This window comes from Nicotiana tomentosiformis, chromosome 1, assembly GCF_000390325.3.
Source record: "Nicotiana tomentosiformis chromosome 1, ASM39032v3, whole genome shotgun sequence".
In the NCBI taxonomy this organism is placed as follows: domain Eukaryota; kingdom Viridiplantae; phylum Streptophyta; class Magnoliopsida; order Solanales; family Solanaceae; genus Nicotiana; species Nicotiana tomentosiformis.
Genome location: NC_090812.1, coordinates 3572856 through 3591512, shown reverse-complemented (window position 1 = coordinate 3591512; position 18657 = coordinate 3572856). Strand labels below are relative to the sequence as shown.

At 34.9% G+C, this 18657-nt stretch overlaps 2 protein-coding genes across 2 annotated transcripts; one reads left to right on the top strand and one right to left on the bottom strand.

Annotated features, from left to right (window-relative positions):
* Positions 1–6610: 6610 nt before the first annotated feature.
* LOC104112603 (short-chain dehydrogenase reductase 3b-like) lies at positions 6611–7893 on the top strand. Its single transcript, XM_009622572.4, has 2 exons — positions 6611–6757; positions 7046–7893. The coding sequence occupies exons 1-2, from the start codon at positions 6741–6743 to the stop codon at positions 7812–7814; spliced, it is 786 nt and encodes a 261-aa protein (XP_009620867.1). The 5' UTR covers positions 6611–6740; the 3' UTR covers positions 7815–7893.
* Positions 7894–8619: 726 nt separating this feature from the next.
* On the bottom strand, positions 8620–16920 carry LOC104112604 (serine/threonine-protein phosphatase PP2A-5 catalytic subunit). Its single transcript, XM_009622573.3, has 11 exons — positions 16468–16920; positions 15678–15734; positions 15073–15156; positions 13756–13827; positions 12912–12983; positions 12038–12078; positions 10930–10996; positions 9654–9845; positions 9453–9542; positions 9261–9368; positions 8620–9088 (listed from the first exon to the last, which is right to left on the bottom strand). Exons 1-11 carry the CDS (start codon positions 16561–16563, stop codon positions 9023–9025), a joined length of 945 nt encoding a protein of 314 aa, XP_009620868.1. The 5' UTR covers positions 16564–16920; the 3' UTR covers positions 8620–9022.
* Between the last annotated feature and the right edge of the window lie 1737 nt (positions 16921–18657).

Genomic DNA, 18657 nt, shown 5'->3' with positions numbered 1-18657 from the left:
GGAATCTCAAAACGGTGACATTGGAGGTAGAGCTGAAGGACACGTGTCAAATGGGGATGTGGTCTTTAGCTGACAGAGAGTTGCAGAAATAAGAAGAGAGACGGGAATCAGGAATGGGCGCAGATATCAGAGAGTACAACCAGAAGCCCAGAAGTAAAAGACAAGATTCAACTAAAAAGGTAGTAATGCCCCTATACGTGACATTGCCAACTATTGTTTGTTTCAACTGCACGGTTTTGGATTCCCTAAATTATTAAATGTGATTATTCTGGTCCTAAGTTTTTGAAAAAAATGTTTGGGAATAATTTTAGAAAAACTTTATAAACTGAGGAATTTCTTCAGTTCAATTCACCACCTGGCATACTACGCCGAAATTAGCAAAGCAAAACCTATATTAACTTGGCCTTAATGCGCATGGCTGTTCATTTTTTGACGACAACTCGTATTTGTAAGTAGTCACCGCTGCTTATTAGCTAGGCCAAAATTTTCCACAATATTTTTTGTGAAAATTATTTTTCATTACAAGGAAAAAACACTTTTCCCACTTACGTTTTTCTCTGATTATTCATTTGAAATTGTTTCTAATTTTTAGTCGAGTTAGATAGTGAGACAAATTGGCCAGAAAATATCATAAGAAATGAAACCAAACTAAAGGACAAAGAGGTACTTCAATAAATGATACTCATGATACGATTTATCCCAAAAATAAATTACCATAGACCCTAGTCAAGATAGTGACTCTTCAATTGTGGTAACCTGACATCTTTTTATATTGATACCAGGAAGTTTTTGAAAGCAAAAGATTTTTGTACTATATTGAAATCCTTTTTTTCCTTCTTGATGGTCAGTTCGTAAGTTGTAATTTAAAGAAACTGGCCCTTGTAGTTACTAAAAGTTGCATACACCTCCCATTTCTTTTTTCTTTTACCATTCTTGTGTTCTCTATTTTTTTGGGTAACTAAATCTTTCATTAATCACCAGTAGGAAAGTTACAAACCCATAGCTTAGCTTAAACACAGCTAGCTATCTAAACAAAGACAAAACACCACCGATCAATAACATAGTTTACTACATTCTAAAATATTCTTAGAAAACATAGTGTTGTAGCATAGCTCTAGTTCCTGGAGTAGCTCGGACATTGCAGACATAAGCAATCTGCTTCGCAATGTTGTCCCAATTGGTACTCTACTTCTCAAATATTCGTTGGTTTCTCTCCATCCAAATGGCATGGATACACTCGGCTTACACCATCTTATATGCTTGAGCTACTTGAGTTCTTTCCTTGAAATTCTTTATTGCCCATTCCACAAATTGTTCCCAGTGCATAGGTAGTACTGGACCTCTCTGTAACCATTGCATTAGCTTGTTCCATAGATTCCTGGTAAACACACATTGAACAAATAGATGCTCACATGTTTCATCAGCGCTTTGACAGAAAACACAACTCAATGTCATAGCTAATCCTCATTTAACAAGCCTATCACAGGTTAGCAGTCTTCTATGCAGCTGGAGCCACATAGTGAATCTTGCCTTTGGTCTAGCAGCATTCTGGAAGACTAGACTTTTCCATGGAACTCTTGGATATTGGTGCAGCGGTTGAAGATATATGCTCCTTATTAAGCTTCTTTTAGGAGTAGGATTACACTGAACTTGCTCTAGTATTCTCCTAGCATCAATGATTTGTCTGACTATCCAACATGCTTGATTTGGCACTAACATCTCAGTCAGTTGTTGCTCTTTGACGTAATAGGAATGAATCCATCAGACCCGTAATTTATCTTGCTTATGAGCAAGATCCCAATAGGTCATTGCTACAGCAAACTTTTTCCAAATGTGCAAGTTGATCAAATTTAGTCCTCCCATTGACTTTGGAGTACACATTCTTTCCCAGGCAACTAGAGCTTTTTAGGTGATAACACTTGTTCCCGACCAGATATAGCTTCGACAGTATGAATCAATCAGCTTTATAGCATGTTTGGCCAAGTTTAATTTTGAGAAGTGCTTTTTTTAAAAGTTCTTTTGAAAAAAGTACTTTCGGAGAGAAGCAGTTTGTGTCTGGCTAATCACTCTGAAAAGCACTTTTGAGCAATAATTTGTGTTTGGTCAAGATTTTCAAAAAATACTTTTAAATATCAAATTACGAATAAGGACATCAATAGATTTACTTAATAGTTAATATTATAAGTAAATAAATAATCTTAAAAATTTGTTATTACAGGCAATAAAATAAAATTTAAAAGTATTTTTCTTTTAATATAAGTTAAATATATTAAAAATCATTCAACAAATATAAAAGCATTCACCCCTAATATAATGTTATCTGCAATTTTTCTTTCCGGGATAAATCCTGCCTGAGCATCACAGATGATAGTGGCTATAACTTTTTGCATTCTTGAGGCTAGGATCTTAGATATCAACTTGTATAGCACTGTACAACAAGCAATTGGCCTATACTCTTTGATTGTAGTAGGATTTGCATTTTTGGGAACTAATGTGATTGAGGTACAATTACAAGCTCTGAACATCTTCCCAATGCTAAAGAACTCTTTATCAGCTGCTATCACTTCCTCTTTAATGATATACCATGTTTTCTTAAAGAAATGTATGCATTAAAACAATCAATACCCGGGGCTTTATCATCTCCAATAGAGGTCAGTCCCTCATATATTTCTAGCTCAAAGACTGGTGCACATAGTTCAACTTTTTGTGCTTGTGTTAGCATTGGTCCTCTCGGCATTGTAACTTTATTAACTGCCGGTAAGCTTGGGGCAGACGACCCCATCAGACCTTTATAAAATTGTATAATCTTCTCCTTGATGTCATCTGGATCAGTTAACTTGATACATGTCAAGGAGGTAAGTTCCACTATATGCTTTCTATGATTCCTTTCCTTCACTACTGCTGCAAAGTACTTTGTATTTGAGTCGCCTAACTTGATCCACATAGTCCTGAATTTTTTGCTTGAGGACACTTTCTTCAATCATAGACCATCTTTCTAGAAATCAGATTTACAACTGGTAATTTAAAAATAGTCACGGTTTTAAAAGTAATTGAAATTCATCCACTTTTTTAAGTAAAGATAAAATCTGAACAAAAATACCCTTAAAAATCCGGAAAAATTCCAGCATAATATGCTGGAGTTCGAAATTTTTATATATGAGATTCCAGCATAATGTGTTGGAGTTCCAACATAATATGCTGGAAGTTTATACGCAGCAGCTCCATAATCCAGCATATTGTGTTGGAGCTTTTCGTGTACTGGAGTTCCAACATAATATGCTGGAAGTTTATACGCATGAGCTCCATAATCCAGCATATTATGCTGTAAATTTTCGTGTTTCGGCAAAATAGTAGCTATTTTTCAATGACTTTGCAAACGATGATTATTTTTTACCAGTCCGAAAACTAGCTAGCCCGTGCTATTTTCACCAAATTTGAAGGAAAATAAACCAAAAATATTTAGCTAGCATTTGGACATAGATTTGGTTGAAACTCAAAAAAAGAATTTTTGAAGTTGTGTTTAAAAATAATTTTTGGAAGTTGAAGTTGTGTTTGAACATGCATTTTACTTGAAAAATTGTGAAGTTTTATGAGTGGAAGGGCCAGTTTTTGGAACTAGAAAAGAAAAATTCAATTGTTTTTCAAAAATCTGGTTAATTTCCATGAACAAATAATGTTTTTTATTTTTTTTATTTAAAAGGTTGCCAAAATTTATATCCAGACAGCTTAATTATCTGAAAAAGGCTAGCAATAGTTAAATATATTGATGATTCCCATGTGCTCAAAAAAGTCCGTCCATATCTCTTAACCCTATACGATTCTATGATCTATAGCTATATAATTTTCTTTTTAGTTTCTAAACTACAATTTTACCATTTTCTCGAAAAGTTTAATATTTTCTTCGATGCCATTATAAAACAAATTGAATAGAAACAACGAAGGTTCATATCAATTAGTTATTCATCATAGTTTATAAATTGATTTCATGGTAGTAATACATGTATTTTCCTTTTGGTTCAAAGTAATACATGTATTGTAAGAACATTTCATTCTAAATGGGCACTGCTCTCTCGTTGAGCCTTTAGTAATTGCTTTTCCTTCTCATGCTCCTTAATTTTCTTGAAAGAACGGCTTACATAAGTTCCATAAATTTAAACAAGATTTATATAATCATGTCACTTATAAAATAATTATAGGTAATTTTAACCATGAGCATTAATTAATAATTTAATAAATTGATAACTAACTTATTATTAAAGGTTAAACCACATTAATAGGGTAAAAATTTCTTGACACCATTAGCGAAATTTAGACTGCCAAGTAAAAGTAGATGTGAGTTGGATCACCTATGATCGGGTCAATTTTTTTCTCTCTGTCCAGTTATTCCATTCTTTATTTTTGATACTACTACGACGACAACAACAAAAAATTCAGTGTAATCCAGAAGTGGAGTCTGGGGAGGAAGTGTATACGCAGCCTTATTCCTACGCTAGAGAGACTATTTTCGATAGACTTTTGGGACAGAAAAAGCATAGTAACATCACCATTCTTTATTGTTTATACATTATGTCGAAAATTAGTACTAACTAGTTTTGTTCAAACTAAGGGATTTTTGCATGAATAGCCTGTTAGATTCACTATCTATTTTTTCTAGCCAGTATACATAAATTATATATTGATTATATATAACTATACACATATTACATATAGATTATACTTATATTATACATCAGCCGACTATTTTTAGATTAAGCAGTTGGGTGAGAAGCTATTTAGGTTAATTCTTCTCAAAAGAAAATATTGATTGGGTTTCACTCTTTTAGCCCAATCTTTGGCAATCCATCTTGAGTTTAGCCCATTTTGAACCGTCCATAATTACCCGTATCCCATTCAAATAATAACCTATCTAACTTTAGACGAGTTGAGCATAGGCTAACATTGACACCTCTTGCATCAAGAGAAATAAAACAGGATTTTTAAAGTAACAATAAGTATTTAGAAATATTTTACCAGATTGATTATGTGCATAGGCGAAAGAGATCGAGTATAACATAAATTATAAGCAAATTTGCTGCATATATAGCAAAACATTAATCTTTACTAACATCTACGCATTGCTAGGAATAACAAACACCTGGAATAGTAATGCTGAGAACCTATGTATTACTCCTACACATCTACGTATGTCTTTATTTAGTTTTTCCATGTTACGAAATACATTAGGTTTAATGTGTTTTCCTCTTTTTATTGTTCATAGTCTATTCCCAGTTATATTATACAGTTGCTTAAAAGCTTCTCGATAATTTGTATTCTATAGCTTCGCCGAAATGCACGTCTCGACTCAAGAAAGATGAAAAGAAATAATAGAAACAAGCAATATCAACAACAAAAGCCAGAAAGATAACAATAGCAATTAATCTAAAAGCCAGGAAAATAGATGGAAGGAAGTAATAACAACGAGCAGTAACAACAACAAGATACTAGTAACTGAAGCAGATCGTAGGAAAACAACATGTAACACTAGCAATCTTAGAACAAGACACTACCAGACTAATCATGATAACCCCGTACGGAATAGAAATACGTTGGACTAAGCTTCTATCCTAATTCTCGACCTTCACACCCTCCTATCAAGGGTCATGTCCTTGGTAAGTTGAAGTCGCATCATGTTCTACCTGATCACCTCTTCCCAACACTTCTTTGGTCTCCCTCTACCTCTTCTCATACCCACCAAAATTTATCGCTCACACCTTCTTACTGTGGCATTTAAGTTTTTTCTCTTCACATGCCCGAAACTGCGATGAATATAAATGTGGTGACAGAAATATTTGAATGGCAGTGTCCAAAATATTGATTAACGAGAGACAGTAAAGAAAGTTCATGAATTCAAAAATAAAATACATTTAATGAATAAATTGTTACGTTTTGCTGTTCCCCCACCTTTGTTGAGTCTAGGATGCTGGCGGACAAAGAAGGGGTCCATGTATTAAGACCTATGTTGTTTAGTGTTTGTAAAAATCTAGCCGAACTAGTCAATATCGATGCCATAAACGGCATCTGTTGCCTCAGTATTTAATACTCCATTTGTTCCAATTTGTTTGAATACTAGAGTTAAATTAACTAATTTTTGGTGTGAATTCACATAGATTCTTTTAATTTTTTAAAATAAAATTGACATCTTTTGAGAAGCACTATAGGTTACCATAGCTTAAAAACTATTTGCAAAAATCATAATCAAAGAAAACCTTATTTGAATTCGTAAAAAATGAAAGGTTTTTTTTTTTTTTTTTTGAAACGGAGGGAGTATATAGTATTATTGAATGTAAGAGTGTTTCTGCATTGTGGTTGAAGAGAACAATTATATTGCATGCCTACCAAGTGTTTTTTGCATTCTGGTTTATATTGCATGTCTACCAAGTGTTAATCATATATATATATATATATATATATATATATATATATATATATCTGCATACTTAATTTCATGAATGCCCATTACCCGCCCTGTGTTAGTTTTGAGGAAGCAACAAAATTAAATGGAGAACTTCCCCCAAAAAAAGAAAAGAAAAAAGCACTGAATACAACAGTTCAATTCGGCAACCGGATTAATATATATTTGTGGATGCAGAGGAGACGTTATTGTCCTGTAGCTGGAGGGGAATCTCAGCCAGCAGACGCCTCTATAAAAACCAAGTAATTTAACCAGTTGTTGCAACAAGGAAGTTCATCTTGTACTCGCAATGGCAAATAAGCTCAGGTAATTATATACATAGTGCCAATTGTCCTTTTAATTTCTTTTTGTCTTTGGTCTCTTGCTCATTTGAATTAGCTAGCTGTCTCAAATCTGTGTCGTTTAATCAGTTAATAACATCCTATCACCATCAGCAGGACGTCTCTAGCGTACATGTCTACTCCATTTTACTTTATACATGCATTTGGAAAAGATGCAAATTATTTAGCTTGGTACAAATTTGAAGTGTAAAATGTGCATGCATCACAAAATTAAAACTTAGTAATATTTGGTTTATTCATTTTATTGCACTAGATTGGAGGGCAAAGTGGCTGTAATTACGGGTGCAGCAAGTGGTATAGGTGAAGCAACTGCAAGATTGTTTGTGGAACATGGGGCTCGCGTGGTAATTGCCGATATTCAAGACGAACTTGGTCTCCAAGTAGTGGCGTCCATTGGAACAGACAAGGCCAGCTACCGCCACTGCGACGTCACTGACGAGAAACAAGTCGAGGAAACTGTCGCCTACGCTGTTGAAAAATACGGCACTCTCGACATCATGTTTAGCAATGTCGGAACGCTGAACTTCTGCAGCGTTCTCGACATGGATATGACGGCCTTTGACAAAACAATGGCCCTCAACGTGCGAGGTACGGCATTAGCCGTCAAGCATGCAGCTCGAGTCATGGTTGCTAAACAAGTTAGAGGCTCCATCATATGCAACGCGAGCATTGAGTCTATTCTTGCTGGGGCAGCCTCGTTGGCCTACGTAGCGTCGAAGCACGCAGTCGTAGGCATTGTGAAAGCAGCGGCGCGCGAGCTAGGACTGCACGGTGTCAGGGTGAACGGCGTGTCGCCTTATGGCATTGCGACGCCACTCGTATGCAAAGCCTACGGCTGCAATGATGCCGCTTCGTTGGAAGCTGGAATATCTGGAAATGGTCACTTGAAAGGTGTTACGTTGAGCACGGAACATATAGCACAAGCAGCACTTTTCTTGGCGTCAGATGAATCCGCTTACATTAGCGGTCATAATTTGGCTGTAGATGGCGGCCTCAGTTCTATGTTGAAGCTGAATTACTAAATCCTCTCATTAGTGTGCAATGTCATCTTCTTAATAAAATAACTGCTAGTAACTTGCAGCATAGCAAGTTTGGTTTGTCTATCCCGTCAAATAGGCGTGTTCTTCATGTTCTGATTTGGTTCAGTTTTTATTAGAAAGAAATCAAAACTCTTTCATTAATGTAATAATGTTCGCACATTCACCTCCAACCAATTTTTAACAATTCAAAAGAATGAACAAATAACTCAGTAATTTTTTTATAATAGGATGCAAAACTAGTAATGACTATCGGGCAATTGCACAAAAAGGATTGTTTGGTGCCACCGTTTAAATTTTGCCCCCGTAAAGAAAAGTGGGGAAAATAACCCCACGCCAGACTTTTGAAGCACGTTGCCAGAATTCCTATTGATTCAAAAGTCTGGCGCGGGGCTATTTTAACAAAACAGTGGCACTTCTTTTTTGATGACTATTCCAATAGTACCTGCTAGGACCTACTGCATATAGAGGGTCGCACCATTAAATTTTTGAATATTCTCAATCAACAACTAGACTTCCGTTCAGTGTCTGAAATTTATATCACTAAATAGCTTCTAAAGTAACAAAGCATGATCCATACTGTACTGAACTTATTGATCAATATCAATGATTTCAGAATTGCATACTCAATGATTAGGGCAAACTATAGCAACAACCCCCCAGCTATTATGGAAGACCATGTCTTCATCAAATCAACTGAATTTGCATCCTCCGGATGAAGTCTACAACTATAATCATCTAGATGGTCTAACTACATCAAGTGCTGATCATCACAAAGAAAAGAAACCAATTTCACAAGAAAGGATCAGCTGCATTAACAAGGTAAAAGTTACACTGTAAAGTGGATTTTTGACTTTACACAACGTACTTCCTTGCAACAACATATGACAACTTTGAGAGAAATATCACACTAAGACTGAAGATCAAAACATGAATGGAACAACCGAAAAGAAGTCTCCATGAAATGATACAATACAGCTTTGCTGGCTGCATTTCCCCACTCTAATATTCCTAACATAGGTTAGAATATGACTTAAACCAAGGGGACCTGGCCTAGCATATTACAAGCTTCTTAGTCCATGGATTACCTCCCAAGAGTAGATAGCTTTGCCATAATTATGCTCATATCTCGACAGCAGATGGAAAATATAGCAAAACCAGCTATTGGTAGACAACGGAAATGGTTCTCCATTTTATAAGAAGTAATCAGGGGTTCGTCGTGTTACATCCGGTTCTCCCCTTCTTGGAGCTGGATCAAACTGCAATGACATGGTTTGTAATTAATTGACCACATTAGACCTTACATTTCACAGTTACATTCAAAAATTGCAGCGAGATGTCAGTAGATTTAAGGCTTAATTCTGGGAATATAAGACTCAAAGTTAGATTATAACAAAAGGCATTTCTCAAAGGAGAAAGACGGATAAGCACCTGGATAAACGTGTGCCCTCTGCAGTCGTCAACCTCCAAAATAGAGGCCATGTTTCCACATCGATAACAATAATTTGGTGCACTAAAAATAGTGACAACCTTTTGTTCCTGTGGCAGATGTTACAATCTCAAGGGACTTTCAAAGGAATGGTATCGTAAGATGTATAAAAAGGAGGAAGTAATTTAAGTTACATGGCTCCAGTTATATCCCTCCATGACCAGCTGATGAGCTCGAGCTATCAGCTTTAGATTGTTGGTATGGTGAAATTGCTCAGAGATGTCCTGTATTACAGGCAGGTGCGGCATTTATTTGTTTGCGAGATGAAAATCTGAAAAAAAATCCTCAGGAATAGAGGATGGAAATAAGAACCCTCAAGTATACAGTAAAAATACCTGCCCAAAAGTGTATCCAGCACCGCGGGGTGACATCCCCCAACCACAACGATCATCTGGGTCTGACCACAAAAGATCGCACATGGCCCCTTCATGGGGGACTTCTTGGACACGGTCAAAACTTCTTACATTATCAAGGGTTTCAATAGATGGAGATAATCCTCCATGCAAACAAAAAATTTCGGATTCAACCTAGAATTTGACATTGGCAACACGAGTAAACGAAAGCGAATTCTTCCACTTACAAGAGAGATTTATCATGGTAAATGTCCAAGTGCAGTCATAAATATATCAAATGGGTCATCAACAGGCAGTTGTATCTTCCAAAACCACAGAAGCCAATCTGAAGCAACTGCACTTGCCGGATAGAATGTAGGAAAACTTGGTACAGACGATTAATCTACAGCGAAGTATTCAACCTAGCCATGGCTTCTGATATTGGAATGCAGATGTTGAGCTAACAAGAAGAAGGCATTTTTCCAAAATTAATTCTAAGAATGCATGCCCTTAATAAATCCTCTGCTATTCTTTCCTAAAGAAATGAGGAAATTCTAACTTGCATTAAATTCCTATGAAATTAATGTGAACCACAAAGCAGTAGCACCCTGTTGAAGGTTTATTTCCGTCCTGCAAATAGTGGAACCTCTTAAATGCAGACATTCCCCCTCGTAATAGAGATTTGGATAAACAGTGTCGTAAGAAGAGAAAGAAGGAATGCTAAGAGGAATAAGCTCTTAGTCCATCTTCCAAACAACCCACCTCCAGCTCCTCCCCCCTCCCCCCCCCCCCCAAATCCCAATTTTCTAGATTGTCTGGCTTGAAAAGTCTAGGTTTGGGGCTGCAACTGCCTAGCATTATCTGATCTAAGTTGGTACAATAATTTTCTATTGCTTTCCATGAAGCTCTCTGTTTTATTTGTTTGGCATTTACAAGTTACTGAAGAATGTATGAGTAAGAAAAGTGAAGCAGCTCATTAAGCAGGAGAACATGAAGCAGTGCCTGATAGCTTCCATCAACAAACAAGAAACTAACACTTTAGACAACAGGAATTAAGGGACATCTTTAAGCAGCTACTGTGTAGATTTAATAGTTTTAGGAAAAGTTTATAAGACAATGTAAAAAGCTTAAACTATGAGCTCGGATACAAGGTAATGTTATAGCAGGCTACACATTGCTGTTAAGATAAGATGGTGTAAAAGAATGTAAAGATTAATCAAGAGTGATGATTGTCTTTCTTTATTTTTGGATAAAGTTTCAAGAGTGATGATTAACTAACCAATGCTGTCAAAGGTAAATAATCAAATAGATCAGTAAATGTTTTCCAGACATTAGCATTGCCGTACCTGTCAAGAAAACAAAATGCTTTACATATCAGCATCAGATGTATACAAGAGGAAGAGAATACACAAATGACCACACCATCAACCAGAGCCACAGAAATCAGCTCTATATCTAAGTATAAGCTCTCATATCTGTGTGCAGGCAAAATATATGCAGCTAGCTAAAATTAAATCAGAATAAATCCTAACAGATAAAGAAGTATTAAACAGGTATAAAAGAGCAAGGACAAAAAAGTCAAACAACACAATATTTCTCGCCCCCCGAAAGCAATTTTTATAGATCTGCCTCCTTATGGGCATTAATTCCATTCCCCACTCCACACCCCCAAATATCATGAAAGGGTAACAATTATAAAAACCTTCCACATATAACTTTAGCACACAAGAATGAATTTTTTTTTTTTAAAATTCCAAGTTCTCATTACCACTTGTAGATGTAAAAGTTACAGTTTGAAAGGAGGGTATAGCCTGGCCTTCTTATAAAAGCTAAGAATTTGACACAGCAAATTCATAAAAAAAGAATGAACAATTAAATGAACTAGTGAGGATAAACTGGAAGCCACTCCTAACTTTAGGAGCAGTATTTAGCTTGCAGCTTTATCAAATAGGCTTATGAGTACTCAACCAGCATTTGACAAATATATATAATATTTCTTAATGCATAAAAACTGTTATAAGAGAAAAATCAATGTATGAGACATAATGCAACAGCAAACACTAAACTTGGTATATGGTAAAGAAGCCTTGTTACGAGTCATGAACTCTTTTTTTACTTATTATTACTATTTCAGATTTTGTCTTCCCCTTTTTCCCAGTAGGTGCTTTTAGTTTCCAGATTTTTCTCTCGGCGATAAATTCTATATATAGATGTCCTGTGCTCAACAAATAAGAGAAGTGTAGAACACCTGACCTTTACATGGTCTGGTGTTCACATGCTTATCTTCGGAATGAAGTCAGCTAAGTTTTACCAAACATTAAGCAACATTAACAGCAAGATAGAATTTACTTGGGACTGGATATAGCACCATAGTCTAAAGAACTCACTTCCGCAAGCATTCATCATAGAACCCATAGACTTGTGTGATCTGCATTAAGGATGTAACATTCAGAAAATGGCATTCAGCAAAAGATTAGCTTACTTTAAAAGAGCCAGAGAGAAAAAAGTTCCTCGTTAAATTTTCACTATATCCTCAGTCAACAGAAAGCTATGACATCTTCCTCCCATCAGTTTGCCAGTGACCAAGTACTCCTTGAAAATGGAGGAAATTGACACCAAAATGTAATCCAAAAACAGGTAAACTGGGCCAGAGTTAGCAAATAACACTTTGAAAATCAAGGTAAATGAAAGCTCAGAAATGCTGGGCCAGGGTTGGAACTCAAGCAATCAATCTAGTATGCCTCAATCCCAAATCAAGGTTGGAAGTCAAAGCACCTAGCAGAAATTCTACCAGAAAATTATGCTAGAAGATATTCATTGGATAGAGATATATGGAGTGTAACAAAGATCTTGTGAGAATAGCTTTAACCAGGTGCTACTAAAAAAAAAATCAATTGTCAAAGTCAATGTCCTGTACATGGCCATTCCTGTCCACAGCCATCAACCCCCAATCCCAAGGAGGGGAGAACTTATATAAAAAGATTGGAGCAAAGAGGGGAAAAAGAAAATCACAACGAAAAATGGAATGAATGAGAAGATCTATTATAAAAGATCATGAGGAAACCATCAATGCACCAGTATTAGCTAGAATGGAGATGAACCTATATGTAAGGCTGTAAGATAAACTATTTAAACTAATTCTAACCAGAAATCTGTTTCAACTCCAGTGAAAAGGATGATTAAACCAGAAAGCAAAATGAAACAATTGGCCCAACAATATTAAACTAAGCAAGAGATCTCAAAAAATAATCTCATTGATACCTGTCGGCTTTCATGATTTCCTCTGAGAATTGTTAATCGCTGAGGATAACGTACTTTCAGAGCTACCAATAGCTGTAAAATCAAGTTTACATGAACTCTTCAGCTACTCAGATTTTAAGCCAAAAGTTATTCAGATAAATGCAGGTCTTGACCTAATAAATCAGACGCTATTATAGATAATGAAAAGGTGGAAAGCCCTCGTATGTTTTAAGAGATAAAATCAAGAAGACCTATAGGTCACGTGTTCGAGCCAATGAAGCAGCCATTAATGCTTGCATTATGGTAGGTTGTCTACATCACACCCCTTGGAAGCAGCCCTTCCTCGGACCCTGCATGAACGCGGGATGCCTTGTGCACCGGGCTGCCCTTTTAAAATCGAGAAGACATAGAACAATCATATGACATATTCCACATCCAATTTTATTCAGCATCCCTCGACCAGCATTGAGATAATGGAAGTTCGGATAGATGATCACATTGAAGGGAGCTAGGGATTATTTAGTATAGTAGTAATTGAAATGAGTGAAGACAAGATAGTTTGTTTTGAACTTAACTAAAAGAAGGAAAAAAAGCATGTGAAGGTATTATTCTGTTTTTGTTTTTTAATTTTTACCTGCTTACTATACCCTACATGAGTACTCAACAACTGGTCAAAAACTTATGTAAAGGAAAATCTCAACATTACATGATTCCAGCAGAATCCTTTACCATCACCAATTCAAATGAATAAATACAGCAATCTCCCCATATATATTTATATGGAGAAACTATTACTACATTTGGAATCTCACGTGAAATTATATGCAACAAATGCAACAGATTAAGACATTCTTTATTTACTTACGGTAACAGTTTCAACTGAATAGTATCCACGGTCGACGTAATCGCCCATAAACAGATAATTTGTATCTGGACACTGCCAATAAGAAAATTAAACTGAAATAAGAACATGATCAGATACGTAATAAATGCATTAGACATAATAAAGGTATCATGAAAATTACATGGATATAATCCCTCTATGAGAATGATGACTATGTTCAGAAACTAGTCAATGGAAAGTCACAAGTTTTTATTTTACCTAGTTAGCTTTATATATCCTCGGAGAGAGAGAAAAAGATAAAACCTTTCTTTTCCTCTTGGGCTCACATTAATTATTTCAACAAAGGTGAAGCTTATCATATATTTGTGTCTACTTATTTCCACTCAACCAAACAAATGAAAGAAAAAAACTTTCCTTCACATTCCCCTCCCCCCCTTACCTTTTCTTTTAATAGCAGTGGTGTTCAGACTAGCTTGTGCCCACCTGTTACCTCGCACCAATAAACCCACCAAGGTTTAGGCAGATGGGAACTCAATTGGGAATCCCCCTCCACTTTGCTTTGCTTTTTCTAACTTCCCTTAGTTTTCAAAGAAAACAAGCCCAATTATGCAACTAAGTGCCTAAAGTTTGACACCGTTCAGATGGGTGATTTTTACATGCACTTACCTTCCTATTTTCCAATTATTTCTTCAATTAAGAAAAGGAGAGAGAATAAGATTCTCTAAACTCATCCAGAAGGATCTTATAATCTAGTTATCCACGACTATTTCGGTCTCCATAATAAAAGAAAACAAACGACGGTACGTCTCTGTAATTTCCCATGCATAAATGCAGTGGCCAGCAAAGTCAAGCCACTAATAAGTACAAATGGGCTTGAAATGAAATTGATACAGTAATCAAACAGCACGTGTTGCTATTGCAAGCTAGATTCGTACTAGAAAGGTAAACCTATAAATGTCTAATATCCATCACGTTTTATTATCATATCATAGAAGAAAATCTCATGGTACAAACATAAGAAGACAGCCATTTAACAACGCAAACATATATGCTGTAATGCTGTAAATTAACCACCTGCCACCTCCAATTTAACAGTGTTTGGTAAGAGAGATTTCTATTCTTAAGATGAACTAATTGCATCTTGACACTCAAATTAGTTTTTCCCTTTCTGTGTGCAAGCTGGCCCGGACACCACGGTTATATAAAAAAATTAGACATAATCTTTTCCTTTTTATTCCAACATTTTTTTCTTATACCTACATAAACAAATGCCTTTATCCATCATCCAAAGAAAATTAGTAATAAAAGTGTCTACACCAAGAAGAAATTAGCAATTACCTGTCCGCCAATCCTAAAAAGCTCGGCGAGATCATGGAATTGTCCATGGATATCACCACATATAGTCACAGGGCTTTTTACTGGCTGCAAAACAAAAAATAAGAACAAATCAAAATCAGGCCAAAGAGGGCAGCAGCCCGGTGCACTAAGCCCCCGCTATGCGCGGGGTCCGGGGAAGGGCCGGACCACAAGGGTCTATCGTAAATAAGAACAAATCAAATTCAGGCCAAAGAGTAAATACATAATCTCATGAAATCGGAAGACATAAATTTATAGCTAATATAAGCAGATCAGTGCATCATACAGATATGCGGTAAGAATACTCTTGTCACAAGGGGAAAAATAACTAGTCATCACTTAGATCTTGAAATAAAAGAAGGCAAAAAGGAGAAAAGCGAGCACAAACCGTGGGACTTTTTATAACTGGTAAAAGACAAAAAAGTGCATCTATTTGTACTGAACTGTAACTGCCATATAACCAAAATAGATATAACTTTTCAAAAAGACGGGGATAAGAGCAGTGAGAAGAGCCTACATCTTGGTAGTAATTTTCGAACACTCAGTACAAAGCAACAGAAAATTTTTGAGCATGTAAAAGTTTATACCTGAACATTACTTTCTTCCATTAGTATCTCTTTGGCCTTCTCGCATAATGCTCTAACCTAAATCAGAGCACACGAGAGATTAGCTGTGAATACCTTTTTCATTCTGCTGACATACACTAACACCGAATAGAAAATAAAGAAACAATGCATGAAACATCATATCCAAAGAGATAATTTGCAATCAATTGAGCTTCATGGTCAGTCTAATATCACGAGCTTATTACAGAAATTCCACACTGGAATAACTGCAAGCTCCCCGAAAGAGAATATTAGAATATAGCAAGCAGAACTCTGGCAACTTGAGAAACCAAACAACACTCACGAGTGGACTAAATCAACAAAAATGATTTGAAACTTCTACCCTTTGTGAAACTTCGGACAGTGCTTTGCCAAACATCAAAGGAATAGACAACTATTACTCAAATGTAATAAAAATTATTACATTGCCAAAAAACAGAACATATATATCATTTTTACAGAAAAGAATTTGCTTCCTTTACAAACTCAACTCAGAATTTGCCAAAAAGGATGATTTTTAAAAAAAATATTTAACATTAAATGACTCACAACAAGTTCAGAGTTCAATGAGTATATAAAGAAATCTCAAGAATCCAATCTATATTCTGAAGTATCAGCAAATACGTTATATTAATCCTTTATAAATAATATTGATCCTAGAAAAGATTTCTTTTTTTTAAAACAAACAGCAAGAGGATATAAAGAAAATAAATATCATCTCAGATCCAGAAATGAAAAAATGTGTAAATAAAGAAAAGATAGAAGTAAATACATCAGGCTCAGAGAGAGGCTTGCACTGCATTAGCTGAGAAATCTGCTCATCCAGATTACCCTGTGCGCTCGCTGCTACCAGATCCGAAGAACTCATTTTCTACAACTCAAAATTTCAACTTCAAGAAATAAGAACCTTTTTTCCAATATATTTCTTGAATAGATTTTGTGAATATTTTTTCCGCAACCCACAAAAGCCCTTTGCTTTTCTTTTCTTTTTTTTCCTTGCGGGAAAGAAGAAGAAGAAGAAGAAGAAGAAGAGGAAGAAAAGAAGAGAAATGAAAGAGAAAGCCCTCGAAATTTGTCGATCTACTCTTTATCGACTTTACGAAAATTTGATTTATTTATTTGAAACTTTCGATCTGCTACGTACCGAGTCCTAGAGATTATAAAAAAGAAAGAGGAAACAAACAAAATGAGAATAGCAATCTTGAAAAGAAATGAATAATGGAGCTAGGAAAGGAAAAAGAACAGACTATTTGAGGTGGAAAGGTTTGAAGAAAAGAGGTTTTATGATTATTCAATTATTTAGTATTTATTTCGCTTAATTGTTATTATGTTAGAAAATTAATGAAGTAAATTTCTTTTAGAGTGCATGTGCGGCCTAGTTTTCAAATTTATTTATTTTGAAAACGATTATTGTCAAATGAAACTTCAAAACAAAATATTTTTAGATAGTAGCATATTGTGTTTGATCAAAACATTCGAGAAATACTTTTGTTAATATTATAGAAATAATTTTGTTTGGCCAATCTTTTTAAAATAAGTGATTTTGAGCGTCAAATAAAAAAAAAAATTTAAGCAAAGATCCACTCTTAAATCATTATTACTTAAATAGATTTGAAATATTTATTACGAGAAACTTTAACTACTTTAAATTTCATTTAATTCAAATATTAATATAAAATTATAAAATAGAGAGATGGAGTATGTTTACCGGACCTTGGTCATAAATTTAGAGTTATTGATATTGCATGATATTAGTATTTGTTCATACTTGGAAATATCTTTGACAATATGAATAAAGATTTAGAACAACTTTTGTTTTTATTTTAAAAAAGTTAGTTTTTTCGGCTTCTTCGCAAATAAAATAACTTTCTTTAACAAAGATCCACTCTTAAATCATTATTACTTAAATAGATTTGAAATATTTATTACGAGAAACTTTAACTACTTTAAATTTCGTTTAATTTAAATATAAATATAAAATTATAAAATAGAGAGATGGAGTATGTTTAGCGGACCTTGGTCATAAATTTAGAGTTATTGATATTGCATGATATTAGTGTTTGTTCATACTTGGAAATATCTTTGACAATATGAATAAAGATTTAGAACAACTTTTGTTTTTATTTTAAAAAAGTTAGTTTTTTCGGCTTCTTCGCAAATAAAATAACTTTCTTTAACCACGCTCTAATCCCCCCCCCCCCCAAATAAATTGGCCAAGCAAGGAAAAATCCGAGATTTGAATATTATAGGTTTGAGTACTCTACTCGGCTTATTTGATTTACTAGGTTTAATTTATTATTTAATCTATTAATTTAGTAACACATATATTGTTAGAATGAAAGCTACATTATAGAGTAAATTCGCCCTACAGGCTATAGCCAAGCACTTTAAGTCTCCAAAATAAGCACTTCTTTTTAAATTAAAAAAAAGGCACTTTTAGTTTAGTAGAAGCTTGTAACAAATTATTACTCAACGAGGGAAAAAAAGTAATGTTCTGGACTGTTCTGATTTTCAAGAATTTGCAATGTTGCTATAGATCTCATAAGTTTCTTGAAAGCTACAGATATGATCAAAAGTTCAGTGACATTTGTTGGCAAACAAATGGGTTCAGTCACTTTCTTTCCATGCAAAGCCAATCTACTAGGTATTATTACTGATAGTTTCTGGTTACATGTCACTTTAATAGTTTATCACAGGACTGCATTTTCTTTCTTTTGCATAAATTAGTACTTTCTCCACTTTTTTGCAAAATTTATTAGTTTTATATTATTCACGAAAGAGTTGTACCTAAATCAAAGATCATAGTTCTTCTTCTCCACTCCTCCCTTTCTTTTCCTTGTGGTGTATAATTTGTAGTATCATAGTATTGATGTGGTGGACCAAATAGGAAAAGGACTCTATGCACTTTGGAAGATTATATAGGAGTTATTTATGTGATAGGAAAATGACTCTATGCACTAAT